This window comes from Leptosomus discolor, chromosome 11 (genome assembly GCF_034619465.1).
Source record: "Leptosomus discolor isolate bLepDis1 chromosome 11, bLepDis1.hap2, whole genome shotgun sequence".
NCBI classification, from domain to species: Eukaryota; Metazoa; Chordata; class Aves; order Leptosomiformes; family Leptosomidae; genus Leptosomus; species Leptosomus discolor.
In genome coordinates, this window is record NC_141401.1 from 1,770,792 (window position 1) to 1,785,181 (window position 14,390).

At 54.9% G+C, this 14,390-nt stretch overlaps 1 protein-coding gene across 2 annotated transcripts in view; it reads left to right on the plus strand.

The window, feature by feature from the left end:
- Positions 1 to 2,171: 2,171 nt before the first annotated feature.
- The window catches only part of ITGA11 (integrin subunit alpha 11), a 45,467-nt gene continuing 33,248 nt past the window's right edge, over positions 2,172 to 14,390 (plus strand). For both annotated transcript variants that reach the window (XM_086471382.1, XM_009954854.2), the window contains exons 1-2: positions 2,172 to 2,223; positions 8,295 to 8,406. In XM_086471382.1, the coding sequence (XP_086327508.1) occupies positions 2,172 to 2,223; positions 8,295 to 8,406 (164 nt within the window). The remainder of the gene's footprint in view (positions 2,224 to 8,294; positions 8,407 to 14,390) is intronic.

The window sequence follows — 14,390 nt, forward strand, 5'->3', positions numbered from 1 at the left end:
TGAGACTCCCACTCACTCTGCTTGGGGAGGGAGATGTCACCCGAGGCCCAGGACCCTTTCGTTGGTGTTATTTTTTCCCCCACTTTCCTCCAAAACCGTTCAAGGCTGGTTCCAGCGACCTGCTTCCAAGCAACCTCTCTGAAAACTGAAGCAAGATGCAAATTTCACTATTATATAGGCCTTTTGTCATTTTTATTTTCCCATGAAAATCGGGCTTGGCTTCTAACTGCATGGGAGAGTTTAGTTCCCAGCGAGGGATTTCCCCTCGCGTGCCCTGTCCTGGCTGGGACCAGGAGCAGCGAGGCTCTGACTTCTGCTCAGAGCATTCACTTCTCATGGATCCCTCCCTCTGTGCTCTGCTTACTCTGGTTTAAACTTCATCTGAGCTTCCTGCCCAAGCTTTTTAGTATTTCCTTTTATTCCCTAAAAAAAGGAAAAAAAAAAAAACACCAAACCTTTTTAACTCTCACCAAACCAGAAATGTGTTTTGTTCCTTTCAGTTGCTGCTGTCCCCTGAAATTCTGCTTTTTGCTCCAGCTTTATATAGGGGAGAAACAGCTGGGAAATGTAGCTAAGAACAGAAAATGTCTGTCAAGCAGCATTTTCCTGGTGGAAGGAGTGCTGTGCGAACGGCTAAAGAGCATCCGTGTCTCTGCGCCGGATTGGAGCCTACTGCTGCTTTGATCTCCGTTCCAGACATGTGTCCTCTCCTGCCTGCAGACCCCAAACATATATTTTTCAGGAGGGAAGAGGGGAGAATGAAAAGAAACTGGATCTCCCAGACACTCTGTTTCATCCAAGTGTGTCTCGAGCGGAGCTTATCTCCCTCCCGCAGACCCCAAACTGTCTGACAGACACTTGGTAGACAGCGATGTTGGTGTTTGGACCTGTCTCAAAAGATCTTTGCTCTCAGCTGGGTGGGAAGAGGGACAAAGACCCCATCAAGGACCTTCACTTGCTCTTGTGCTCCAAGGGGAGGAGAGGCAGGCAGGCCCCTCCGGCTTTGCTTTTCCCTTGGCTATGAGGTCAGTCCCACCGAGCTCGATCGCTGCAGGTAGCAACTGCATGTGGAGATGCTCCAGTTAGCAAAGAGGACTTGAGCTCTAGGGTGGGCAGGGAAGGACCTCCTGGGTCACATCTACTGTATGAAAAGAAACCAAAGACTGGATTTATCTTTTCCACTCGGAAAAAGGGGAAGCAAGGAGGTGGCTGGTGCTACCTCCCCAGCAGAGCCACCCCAGCTGGGGCGTGTGGTCTGGTCTGCGGGCGCTCGGGGCTTCATCTCAGCCCCAAAGCCTCGCCACGGTTGGAGCTACCTCCTAGTCATCTCCTCCAAAGGGTCTACCCAGGATGACCTTGGCAGAGGAGGGGAAGAAAATGCTCTGCTTTTTTTTTTTACCATTTTCCTTCTCTTCCCTCACTGTTTTCTTCCCAGTTGGGCTCTCCTGGGTGCCCCTGCCAGTGGAGACTTACGCATGCCTGGGGAGGTGCTGGGGTGACCAGTTGCCCCAGGGCTACGTGGTGCCCTGCAGCATCACAGCAGCCTCCTTGGTGCTGTGGGCACTGGCTCTGCTTTCTCCTACCCCGGGGTGGCCCCTGAGCAGAGGTGGCACCTGAGCAGCTGTAGCACCCAAGCTTAGGTGACATCTGAGCAGAGGGAGTGCCCAAGCGGAGGTGGCACCTGAATGGAGGGGGGCACCCAGGGAGAGGTGACGCCCAACTAGAGGTAGCACCCGAGGGGGGGGGGGGTTGGCATCAGAGCAGCCGTGGCCAGAGATGGCACCCCGCAACCCTCAGTGACTCTGCTCAGACCTTCCATCGCCAAGCCCCCACCAGGCCAGGGGGTCCCCAAGGGACCCCAGTGGGGTGCCGCGGCGAGCAGACCGGGGTGCTGCCGCGGGGTTGAAGTTCCCAGCAGGCACGGCCCTGCTGGGAAGCCGATCCCTAAAGGGTGCTGCGTCCGTGGCGAAGGCTGTCCCCTCTCCCGTCCTCTCTTGCTGTACCTCCTACAAGTTTCGCTCGTCCCTCCCACTCCCTCCCAATGCTCGCCTTCTGTCAGGGAGCCGGGGAAGGCTGGGGATAAGGAAAGGGCTCCGTAAGCGAGGCTACCAGTCTGGCTGGCTGCCTCCCACGGATGCTCGGGGCCGGGGAGCAGGGCAGCCGGCGCTTCCATGGACCTCCCCGGCGGGATGCTCCTCGCCTGCTCCCTCTGCCTTCTGCCTGGTAAGCACCCGCTCCCCCTCCTGCGCTCACCCCAACTCCCCAGGCAAGGGGAAAGCAACGGGGAATAACTTCTGCTTCTTTAGGAAAGGTGCTGGAGAAAGCCCAAGGTTAACAAGGGGGTTGGGAAGGTTTTGCCGGGAGCAGGAGGGAGGGAGCGAGGTGGGAGCCTTTGAGGTGGGTGAAAGGGAGTTGAAAGGGATGGAGACCTTTGATGGGCTCCCCAGGCGGCTGGGCAGCGCAGTGTCCTCCCGGTCCCCCTTTTCAGCTGGCCTGCCGTTGGAGCAGGGTTAGGTGGTGTTTTTCTGAAGCATCAGACAGTGGTTGGGGGGGGAAAAAAGCCCCCCTCCCCAAAATAAAGCCAGACCTTTCTACCTGGAGTTAACTTTTGTGACCCACAGGTGGCTTGTCCCGTTGCACGTACGGGGGTGTCGTGCAAAAGGGAATTGCTTGGGGTTTAAATAAGTTGAGAGGTTTTAGGCAAGCGTTTGGTTTCAGGAGGCGAGCCTGCAGCTTCCCCCATACAGCTCAGTGCGTGCAGGATGAGTTCTGCCAGGGGCTGGGGTGGGAGCGGGGGGGTTATGCTCTTTGCTGGCCCCTCGCCGGCGCACTCAGGCTCTCTCCTTGCAGAACGAGACTCCCCGGCAGCGGTCATTTTTCCTGCAGCTACATCTGGCATCCTCCCGCACGCAGCCCAGGCTCTGAGCAGCCCGACTGCGACTGCTGGGTGCTGCAAAGCGGGGCAAAAAAAAAAAAAGAAAAAAAAAAAAAGAGCTTGTCCACACTACCAGGAGCGCTGCCACCGGCTCGCGCCTCCCCGCCAGCCCACTGCAAGCATTCCTAAACATCCTGGTGGAAAAGCACACCAGGGTGGTTTTCCTTTTTTTTTTTTTCCCCTTTTATTTTTCATTTTTTTCCCCCCTTCTAATTGCAGCTGCTCGATCCTTTCAAGCAAGCCGCAGCGGAGCTGCCTTTCTTTGCTTAATAGGGAACATGTGTTGGTTCCCTTGCATGGCGGCGGCGAGCGCGGCGAGGCGTGGAGCTGCCGGGGCCGATCGCTCCGGCACGGCGATGGCGGCACAGCCCCGGCTGTGCTTACGTGGGCGGCCGAGCCCGTGGGGTGGAATCCCCTTCCACAGGCGCCCCTCGTAAATAGAGGATGGTCATCGCCGAGAGTAGCTGGGGGATGTGGCAAACCCGTGACTCCGCCTCGGACTGAACAGAAATCCTCCACGTGAGCGTTTCTGCCCATCACGGGGGTTTCTGGCTGGCCGGAGCGGCCGGCGACGGCGGCGCTGCTGCAGCAGCCGTGAGCCGTGTGTTGGCGAGAAGGGTTAATGCTTCCAGGGCTCCGTGGTGGTCTTCGGACCAGGATGTGCTGTGGCTGCTGGTCGGTAGATTTTTGCTGAGGACTAATGCCGTTCAGGCTAAAAGCAAGTCTGAGCGATGTGCGGGGACCCCTGGGCTGAGCTGAGGGTGCCGGGTTGGGACGTGCATCCTTGGGAATGGTCCCTTCGCCGGGCAGGCAGCGCTGCCTGCCCTGGTGCGAACCCTTGGGCGTTTTGCCTGAGGGAAAACCCCCTCCTGGCTCTCTCCAGAGGTCCCAGAGGAACCTCCTGCATGTCCCTGCTCCTGCGTTGTCCCACAGGCTGGGAGTCCCTGGAGGCACCACGGCATCCCCAGCATCACTTGGCAGCCCGTCCCAGCGGGTACCTTGCAGGGCTGGGGTCCCCAGCGCCATGCCTCCGTGCACAGCCCCTCTTGGGGACAATCCAAGGTGTCCCTAAGCTTTGGGTCAGGCTAGCTCCTCTTCCCCGAGGCTTCGGTGCAAGCAGGGCACAGGTCTGTGCCGAAAGTGGGAGGGCCCGACCAAGGGGTGCCGAGCCACGGCTTGTTAAAATGAATGCGTCCAGTGGCCACGGATCGCCCGGTTGCCCGCTGACACCGTGCGCTGGCAGGGAAGCCGCGACCTCCAGAAGGATCCGGGGAGGATGCGCTGAGATGTGACAACTTCCCTCGTGCCAGAGCGTGCATCTGTTTTCCTTTGCTGGTTTGGTTTTCCAGAGAAGGTAGTTGGCTCCTTCCCTCCCTAAAGGCTCATCAAATGGTAAAACCATCGCGCTTGCTCCACGGGGCATGTTTGGGATGGTCCAGGTGGGCTCTCAACGGACCCTACAGTCCAGGCTTTGATGGTGGGTACTTACTTTTCGGTGGCTGCACAGCCCCAACATTGAGGCTGAGTGGGACCCCACCTCCCAGCAAGGTTTGACCAGGGAAGGTCCGATAAACAACTCCCCCAAGGTGCATGGGGCTCTGTGAAGCCAACCCCCTCCCATGCCCCCCACAACCTGTCACATTCCTGGTGTCTCCCTGGGAAAGGGGCGGTCAGAAACCTGCTGCTTTTTATTCCCGATGCCGTTTGTGTTACTAATAATGAACGTGCTGCAAATGAATAATCAACACGTTCCTTGGGGCTGCAAAACGTGGCCATCAAACAGCTCCTCCCCGGGTTTTAGGGGGCCAGAAAGCTGGAATTATGGAAGCAGAAGGTACTTGTGTAGCTAACGCCCCGGGGCTGTTTGTCAGAGATTTTGTGGGTAACCAGGAATGTTACAACACACGAGCCGGTGATGACTGATCCTCTGTTCATCCTCAGTATTCCCTGGCTCTCCGTCCGCTGCTGCAGCAGCCACCAAACCCTGGGTTGTTTCCTAATAGCTGATGACAAACACTGGCTTTGAGATAGAGACCTGGAGAGGAATTTGGTGCTTTCAGCATCTCATTTGGCAAAAAGCACTTGATACGAATTAAAGCTAGAGTGGGAAGCACGGGGACGTGTGGCCCACCCTGCTCCTTCTTGGGGCCTGCTAGTTTTTGCCCAAATACCCTATATCCAGCCTAAATGTTTGCTAGTTAAACCTAAGTCAATCCTAAGAAAAGAAAAAGCAATATGTGTGGCAGACGGGTTGTTGAGGAGCATCTGATGCCACCAAAGCCCACATGGTGGTGGGGATGGGGTCACAGGAGCCCAGCCAAGCGCTGGATGGTGGCCAGTGGCATCTCCGGGGATGCTGGGGTCTGTGGACCCGCCGCTCCATCGCAGAAGTTCTCTCTCCCACATGGGCCTGAGCGATGAGAGAGGAAGCAGGAGCGAGACCAGCAAGGCGAGTTTCAAAGTGCCAGACCGTGCTGCTTGACCCCGGCACGCTCCAGGTTTTTGGCAGATGTGAGCATCCCCCCGCTGCCACGTGCTCCTGGGCTCCTCCAGCAAGGAGCTCGCTCATCCCTGCAAGCAAGCAAGCCCCCAGTGCAGCATGTGCTCTTCTCGTGTCCCCTTCATATGCTTTTCCTCAAGTCAGTGCCCCCAAATCCCATATGTCCTCTGGCACTGCCCCTGGGGACCTGCAGCAGCCTGGCAGCGGGCAAGCTGCCTTGGTCCTGAGCTGCCAAAGTGCAGGCAGGAGGCACGGGCAGAGGTACAGGCAGGAGGATGGTGCTGGGGTCCCAAGAGCATCCCCCTCCCGAAGGTTTCCCTTACAGGGAGGACTTATTTTTATTCTTTTTTGGCAGGCAAGGTGGCTTTTATTCCCAGTATTGTTTCCCAAACGTGTTTTGTTTTCTTTCTTTTTTCTTTTCAATATTTGACCTGAAGAGAATCAAAAGTTTGGACTCGACAGAAGCTCCAGTTCGGAAAGGAGGTATTTGAGGCTTCCTGCCTTGGCCGCATCGCAAGCAAAACATGTGGCTTTTGGTCACTTATTTATGACAGTGATGTCACTTCTGACAAGAAAATGAGATTTGGTTCTTCGGGTTGCTAAATCTCCTTGACAACCTCTCGAAAAGATCCCATTAGTTTAAGCCAGTTTAAATATTCTCTGATCTTTTTTTTTTTTTTTTTTTTCCCCTTTCTGCCTCGAATGCGCCCACATCTGTTCTGCTTTCGGAAATTCCTCCCCTCTGCCATCCATTGCCTGGAAATTTTCTTCCAGATCACTTTGATTTTTCCAGCCTCATCGCCTCCCCCGGTCCCCGCTACCTGCTGCAAGTGGGATGCTGCGGCGCGGCGAGCAGCCCTTCTCCCTGCTCTCCCCAGTTCAGAGACCTTTGAACTTCATCAAGCGCTCCTGCTGTTTATTTGGGGGGTTATATTATTTTTCACGACCAGCCCGGCTGCCTTTTGCAGGAGGTGACAGCTGCACGATGGGGTCCTAAAGCAAGGAGCCACGGGATGGGCATCCCCAACTCGTCCCAGTGTTCCTGCTCCCCGAAAACCTCTGCTTGGGGTTCTGCAGTGCAAAATCAGATAAACTCTGCTGAATGCAAAATATCTGACCCAAGGGATGGTGATGCCTCTGCATTACCTGGGGACTGAACCTTGCTTAAAATACAAAACCCCTTCCCCAAACTGCATCTTGCTGGTGGCAGTGATGTGGCACCCCGGGGTGCTCCCAGCTCCCCACAACCACCCCCCCTTCCCCTGCCCATCGCTCCTCTCAAGGGTCAGTCCTGGCCTTTGTTTCTCCATTGGGTATCTGTTAACTCAGAGGAGGTTTTAATTTGTTTTGTAATGTTAAATGAGGTCAATCTACCACAAAATATGCTGGCTCTCATCCCTCTTCTCCTTCCTCCCCCCCCCCCCCCCCCGCTTTCTAGAGTTTCTTTTTGTAGGATTTTAAAGCTCCTTACCTCAGCTCTCCTTGGCGAGACTCTGTGGTTCTCTGCTTATGGAGCCAACGTTGCAGAGTTGTTCCTACCACTGCAGAAAATCAGGTTTATCCCTGACGTTTCTACCTATAAACCCACTTTCCATCCTGAATTGTTCTGCCTGGGAAGCAGCATTCCCAGCCTCTCCTTTTCACAACCTCTTCATGCTCCTATAAATACCAAACATGACCCTTCTGCTGCTTTTAAGCCATCCTTAACAAGGATGCCAAGACCTTTTATTTGCATGAACCATCCGGCAGCTACTTCTGCCCAAAGGTGAGCGAAGAGCTGGGATATCCTGGCTATCAGTATCCATCCCTGCAGCATCTTCCACTGGTTGTTCCTTGCTGGGATGGGGGCCATGCCCCTCTATGCTTAAGGAAACCTGTGGGGAAAATGATATTGTTAAGAAAAAAACCACCTCCTTGTAGAGGCTGTAAAGCATTTCCACCTGCCGAGGGTTTTGGTGTGCTGTTGGCCTGAGCCAAAGCGTGTGTCTCTGGATAAAGGTGCTCCCTGGGATAGCATGGACTGATACCTGCCTGCTGTGGGATGTGGAACATGGGTGGCTGCAGCATTGTGCAGCCCCCAGTAATAGAGATAAAGTGGTACCAGAGCCCCTTGGCATGGGTAGTCCTCTCACCCCCCCGCCCAGGGCTGGTCTTTCTCCATTGAATGTAGCCATGGGGGCTGTGGGCACAGTTTGGGACAGCTCCTACACCCATGGATAGGCAAAGGGGCATCTCCAGCAGCCCCAATTCTCCCCAGTCCTGGGGAGACCCACTTGATGCCGCCATCTGCACACCCTGCTGCTGGGTCTGGCTCCTGGCAGAGGGAGGAGCTGCCAGACCGATCCCCCAAGATTCACTCCCGGGCAAATAAATCGCTCTTGAAGGTTGACCTGTGTGGGCCAGGAGCACCACGGCCCCAAAGCTGGGATGCCGTGGCCAGGGATCCTGCTCCCGCTGCCCTGTGGGAAGGGGCTGGTGTGCTTTGAATCTTGTGGCCTCCTCTCCATCGTGGCTGGCTGTGGGAATGCTGTGCCCCAGAGCTGCTGTGATGGGGTAAACCCACTCCTGTTTCATGTAGGATCCTCATGGGGCATATTATGCAACTTGGGGGGAACAGCATTCCCAGGATGGTTGAAGTTGGAGGGACCTCTGGAGGTCACCTAGTCCAACTCCTGCTGAAGAACGGTCACCTGGAGCAGGTTGTCCAGGGCTGTGTCCACTTGGACTTTCAATGTCTCCATGGGTGGAGACTGCACAGCCTCTTGGGGTGTCCTGTTCGGTCTCTAAGCACAGTAAAAACCTGTTTTCTCCTACCACCTCAGCATCTTGGCTGATGGGATCCTTCTTTTCTCTCCCCAGGGTTCAGTGACACCTTCAACATCGACACCAAGAGGCCCAAAATCATAGCTGGCTCTAAGGAAGCATATTTTGGCTACACAGTGCAGCAGCATGACATCGGGGGGAAGAAATGGTAAGTGAGCTCTGCGCCAGGGTCTGAAGAAGAGGGCGTCTAAAGCAACCTACGCAAAACGCTGAACATCTCCTCCCGCTCCATCCGACCGCCGGTTTGGGGTGGGCAGTGCTGCAGCTCCGGGGGAAACTGAGGTTTGCTCTTGCTGATGCTGGTGCAGAGAGGATAGAAACCCTCTTCCTTTCAAAAAGAGGAGTTTTATGTGAGGGATAACAGTGTATTTTATATCTGATAGGTGTCTGTGTATGGGGAGTGCCACGCTCTCGCTCCTGCCCAGCTGCTTCTTGGTGGCAGGTGCCGTGCAAGGGGCTTTGCTCCAGGCAGGTTCATGGTTCCCCGGGGCCCCTCGGCCTCCAATCCTTGCTGGAAACCCATCTGGGTTTTGAGTTGAGGCCATCCCGTTTTATACAGTTTCCACCAAAGAGGCACGGTCTGCAGAAGCGCTCAGACCTGCCTGCGTCTGTCGGGAGCGCAAGATGAGACTCGGATGGGCTTTGCTCGGGGTTTGGGTTTCCTGGCAGGTTTTGCTCCTGGCCAGGGCTGATCCCCGCTGGGGGAGCCTGCACAGATGTTGGCAGAGACCCTTGGTGCTCTCCATGAGCACATCTGGATGCTGCAGTGAGGAGGGCAGCTCAAAAGCCCGTGAAATTCCCTTCCCCCTGGAGGATCTGCGCTGTGGGTGAATGACAGCCAAGCTCAAGGCTGCAAGCAAACCAGTCATGAATGCAGATGGATACCCCAGAAATTCAAAAATCAGACCTGTGCTGCCTTTGCGTGACCTGTGCTGGCGGGGGATGGACCCTGTCCCGTGTCCTCAAGCTGAGCTGATATTTCACTGTAAGGAGGAGCAGGAGGTTTGGCTTTAACCTCAGTCTCCCCAAGGGGCCATCTGAGCTCCGGTGCTCCCTGCTGCATCCCAGGGAACCGTTTGCAATTAAATCCATGCCGATGTTTCCACTTTCTGGGTCCACTTCTGGCATGGTACACAGCCCTTCACCCTTTCTTCACTGGAGAACGTGGATATTTACCCAAAGAGATGCTTTTTGGGGGGGGGGGTATAGAATTTTGGGCAGCCTGACAGCACAACTGCTGCCACTGGAGCATGGTATAAACGTGGCTGTCAAGTATTTCCAGTAAATAAAGCGTATTCCTGCACTGTCCCCTGCTTGAGACCTGGGTGGTGATGGCTGATGTTAGTGGATGATGTGGCTCTGCTTGTCATGAAGTCTTCCATCCCCATCTCCCTCCATGCAACGCTGGAGCACATCTAGGTGGCACCGTGCGCTTGATTTCTAAGGGAAACTCAGCCCAACGTAGTGTCTCCATCCCTCCCCTGCTCCTGGGCAGAGCCCAGGCATGTCTGCGAGATGGTGGGATCGGGACCATGCTCTCCAGGGCATGCTGATCTGAAGCTTCAGACCATGCGAGCTCTTCATTTGCACAGACCTCTGCTGTGAGATATTTTCTCTCAGGAATGGATCCAAACACCCCCCCCCCCCCAAAAAAAATTGGTGGTATTTGCGCTGGGCCCTGCAAGAGACGCTGGCTCTGCAGAGGTGCCTGCCAGGTCAGGGCTAAGCCCAGGAAAGGCTCTTCAGAGATCGTGGTTCTCTGAAGCAGATAAGCAGCAAGAACTGAGTGTCTTTGCCATCACGCTCCTCCCTGGCTCCGCTTCTGGAGAATATCCCTTTTCCATACCTCGTTTCATCTAAAACAAGCCAAAAGCTTTCCCTTGGAGCAGAGCAGCGGAGCTGGATGTCAATGGCCTTGCTCCAAGGTGCTCATGTGCCGCCGCGCTCCTCAGGCGACAAAATGGCATCCCCAGGTGCCGTCGGTGGGAAAATCTCCCTGGGACCACGGCCGAGCCTTGCTCCCGAGGAAGGACCATCCTCGCCTGGACGCGGCCGCGCCTGTCCCATCCCTCAGCCCATCTTGCAGAGGTCCTGGCCAAGGCGTTTAGGAGGGATCCCATGTAATTCTCTCCCATTCTTCAGGGTTTGGTTTCCCTGCCAGGCAGGAACGGCAGCCGTAGCTCAGCCGTTGGGTGTTCAGTGCCTGCACGAGCTGGTTTTGCTGCTCTGCGGAGTTTTCTGCCCGAAGTGAGGTCTCTGAGGGAGAGGCCCTGCGGAGATTGGTGGAAAACACCTATTTTTAAAATATTTTCAGCCTGATTGTAGCTATAGGTGCTGTTCTAGGCACGATCCTGGCTGCACCCTGGCAGAGGGACTGCAATTCCCATGCCACTTGGGGGCTTTCGTGCTTTTTTTGTCACGCCTTCGAGCTGCCACCGTCACTGATGTGATGGTCAAAGGCTGACTTCCCTGGGGACGAACAAAGGGAGGATTTTTCCTCCTTTCCCAGCAGGACACTGGAGCAAAGACCAGCTCTGGCTCATTTTGACCCTTCCCGCATCTCTCCTGCCAACTTCAGGCAGGACCCAGCCGTAGTTTTCTCTTCTGTCGGTTCCTCTGCGTGAAAAAAATGGATGTTCTCTGCACAGAACGAGTGTGCGTACATACATCAGTACAGCATCTATTTGAATATGCAATTATGTAGTACAAAACCTCTATTAAATATGTGTACACCGTTAAAAAATGAAGCCACCATGACTCACTCTGGTTAAAGGATAAATGACTGAACAAACAAAACATCTATAGTACAATCCAAGGACGTATAGCAAAAGGAGGATAATAATTGTGCTGAACCTCAGCCAACCCCAGGAGCTGGCAGAAGGCAGAAGAAATGGACGTGCCGAGACGAAATCCCAATTGCTGGTACGGCAGAAGCCAGACGAGCATCTTTCAATACCATCCCAGAGGAGTTCAATAAAATCCACTGAAACGCAGAAGGGTCCAGAGAAACGAAATGGTTATCTCAGAAGCGCGGTTCGTATAGGAGCGATGGTTATAACAACACGCAGAGACCCGGCTGCCAAATCCTGGAATCTGAGGACTTTGGCACCTATCCTTCAGTCTGAGTCTTTGAATGCTGCTTTTGGCTGCTCTGGGTGGTTTTAGAAGGATTTCAAAGCAGCTTTTCTATACGTACATATGTATGTGTATGTATGTATGTGTAAAGGCATATTTGATTGTGTACAAACTTATAGATAATATTCTCTAGGTATATTTTCAGTTGTGATTATTTCCCTTTTTCTAACCTGTTGAGGAAGGAGCCAGCTCATTTGCACACGGAGGCTGTAACTGCAGCCCTGATAGTGGAAAATCTGTGAGGAAAGAATTCAGATTATTAAACTCCAGGGGAAAAAAATGCTTGGATATATACTGTTCGGAAAGCTCATCGATTTGTGGGGTGGCTTTTCTCTGCTCGCTGTCTTGCAGAGCAGTGAGTGGCTTTCAGACCTTCTCAACACTTTCCCTCCCTATTTCATCAAGCTGGAGGTGCAACCCAAGCACCTTCTCCAAGTGTGTGAATGGAGAAAACGACAACAGGCTACCAAAACTCATCCTAACGGGCAACGCAGCTTGGTACAGAAGCAATCAGGCAGTGGCTGCCCTGCCCTGGAGCGCTCCTGGCGCAGGCAGGGCGCGTGGTGCCCGGCGTGACGGGGTCTGAGCATCCCCAGTCCCCAGGGCTGAGCAGCTTGGGGGAAACCTGGGGGAAAACTGGGGGAAATGGGAGCTCCCCGTGCTGCTGTGCTTGGGGCAAAGCGGCCTGGCAGGAGTTTTGGTAGAAGGTGAGGGCAGAGAGGATCACGGTGTTGACCTGAAGTGGTGAGTTGGCTTCGCGCTGCTCCTCTGCCTGGAGTCATGCTTTCGTTTGCGCCGTTTGGGGTGTATTTAAGGTGCAAATCACATGAGGGCAGGCGGGTTTGTTGCTGTGGGTGGATTTATTTGGGCAAAATTAGCGTGTTCGAACACGTGAAGAATTTATAGAAAAGCACATGGGATGTATGTCCCTCAAACGTGGAAGCTCCCATCCCCATGTGCGCTCTTCTCACGCTGCGCGTGGATGTTTGTGGCAAACACAAACTGTAATCACGTCGAGTTTGGAGGAAAAATGCTCTTAGAGGTCCAAGATGGGAGGAAAAATGCTCTTATAGGTCCAAGATGAGAGGAAAAAGGGGAAAAATTTCCTTCTGTCTTTCCTCTCCCCTCTCCCAACTGCTTTTCTGATTGCTCCCCATCATCCCTCGAGCCAGAGCTGTGCCACTCCCTAAGGAAGGATGAAAGGACTCGTTCCCTCCTCCCACACACGCATGGGAGGATGTGCCAACCACCCTCCTCAGCCTTCCATTGCCACCAGGCACCCCAGTACAGAAGCAGGAGAGGGAAAGGGGCCTGGGGGACGGGTTGTGCCTCCACGGGGCAGCCGGCGGCCGCCGTGATGCTCCGCGCCGCGAGCGCCGGGGCTGCCGCCCCACGCCGGCTTGTGTCTGCGGATTGAATGCTTCCAGCTATGCAAAAAATGAACCTCGAGGAGAACTGGCTGTGGAAGGAAAGTCCTGGGAATAAATATCCATCAGCCTTCAGAAGCCGTAAAGATAATAAATATAGCATTCCCGAGCTGGCTGAGGCCAGAGCTTCGCTCGTGCTGCTGGCAAGGTGGCATGGCTGGGGAGCGGGTCCCCGGACGTGCTGGCAGCCCAGATGGGCTTCAAGGGCTGTGGGTCTAGCATTTGGGGTGCTGGATGCTCTCTAGCTGCTCTGTGCCTCCTGAGCTCGCGTCTCGTGCTGTCCTGACCCCGCTTGGCAGCAAAGGGGTGCTGTGAACCCTCAAGGGTCTGGCCCCCTCGAACCCCCTCTGTGCACGGTTCCCCACTGTCCTCAGCAGGAGCTCACCCTTCCAAGCACCCCAGGGCTAACACCCCCCTTCCAAGGGTGCTGGGAGGGGGGCAGCCCTGAGCCCCCATCCCCACAGCCGCTCCAGGCACAGACATGACGTTTCCAGTCTGAGCGTGGCCAAAGGGAAAAGGAGGGAGAAGAGAGAGAAAAAATCTGCTCGGTGGATTTAAAGCTGTAATTGTGCTGATCTGGAAAAACAGTTAAAGGGTTTGCTATTTCCCTACTACTGCGAGAGGCTTTCTTGGCTGCAATTCTCCTGTGGTTTGGCCGGTACCCGAGCGTTTGGATTATTTTGGTGAAAGGGTACATAACTGTAAAGCATTCCTCCGGCGCGGGGATAATGTCTGCTCCCAGCTCTCCCTCCCACCGTGCCGGGGCTGCAGACACAGGCTGGCCACAGGGTATGGGATGCTGTAGCAGCCCACCCCGTCTCCCATGTTCAGGGGTTGTCTCTTTCTTTGGCCTTTTTTTTCCAGAAAATCCCAGAGGCTCTGTATAAGGCTCTTGGGGGCTGCTCCACAGGTTGGTCTCTCCTTGCCTGGTACCTTCGTGGGATGCCTCGAAGGACATGGGACATCTGACATCGCTGGGGTAGATCTTCCTTGCCATAAAGCAGTGTGATTGTCACAGGCTCCGGGGTTGGTTTGCACCCGCTGCAAGAGTAGCCCCTTTTTTTGAGAAAGCATTTGGTCTAATCGTAAAAAATAGGTGTGATCTCGCATTATTTGCTGCAGAGCTTGCAGAAGAGAAGGGCTCACCAGAGGACATCCCCTTGCAGACCAACCCAGGCTGCACTCCACTGACACGCGCTTTCAGCCTGCTACCAACCAAGGAGAGGAAGGAAAGGGTTTGCTGCCCTGTCCAGCAAAAAAAAAAAAAAAGGCAAAAGCTACACTTGGTATTTTTTTCCACCAGGGACCCAACGGGAGGCACGTGCAGAAACGGGGATTTGGGCTGCACGACAAACCGGGCCAGCAGAGAGCAGCTGCCCAGCAGCTTCTGGACTCCCGGGCATCCCAGCATCTCCATCGCACCTTCCTCACCCCAAGAGCCCGAAAATTTCCTCTGCCCCAACCCTGTGGGTTTACCCGAGGCTTTCCAAACTGCCACAGCAAGAGCAGCCCCCCCTGGCCAGCCTTTGCTTGTCGTGCCGCACGGGTGGGCTCCCCGCTCGGAGGTACA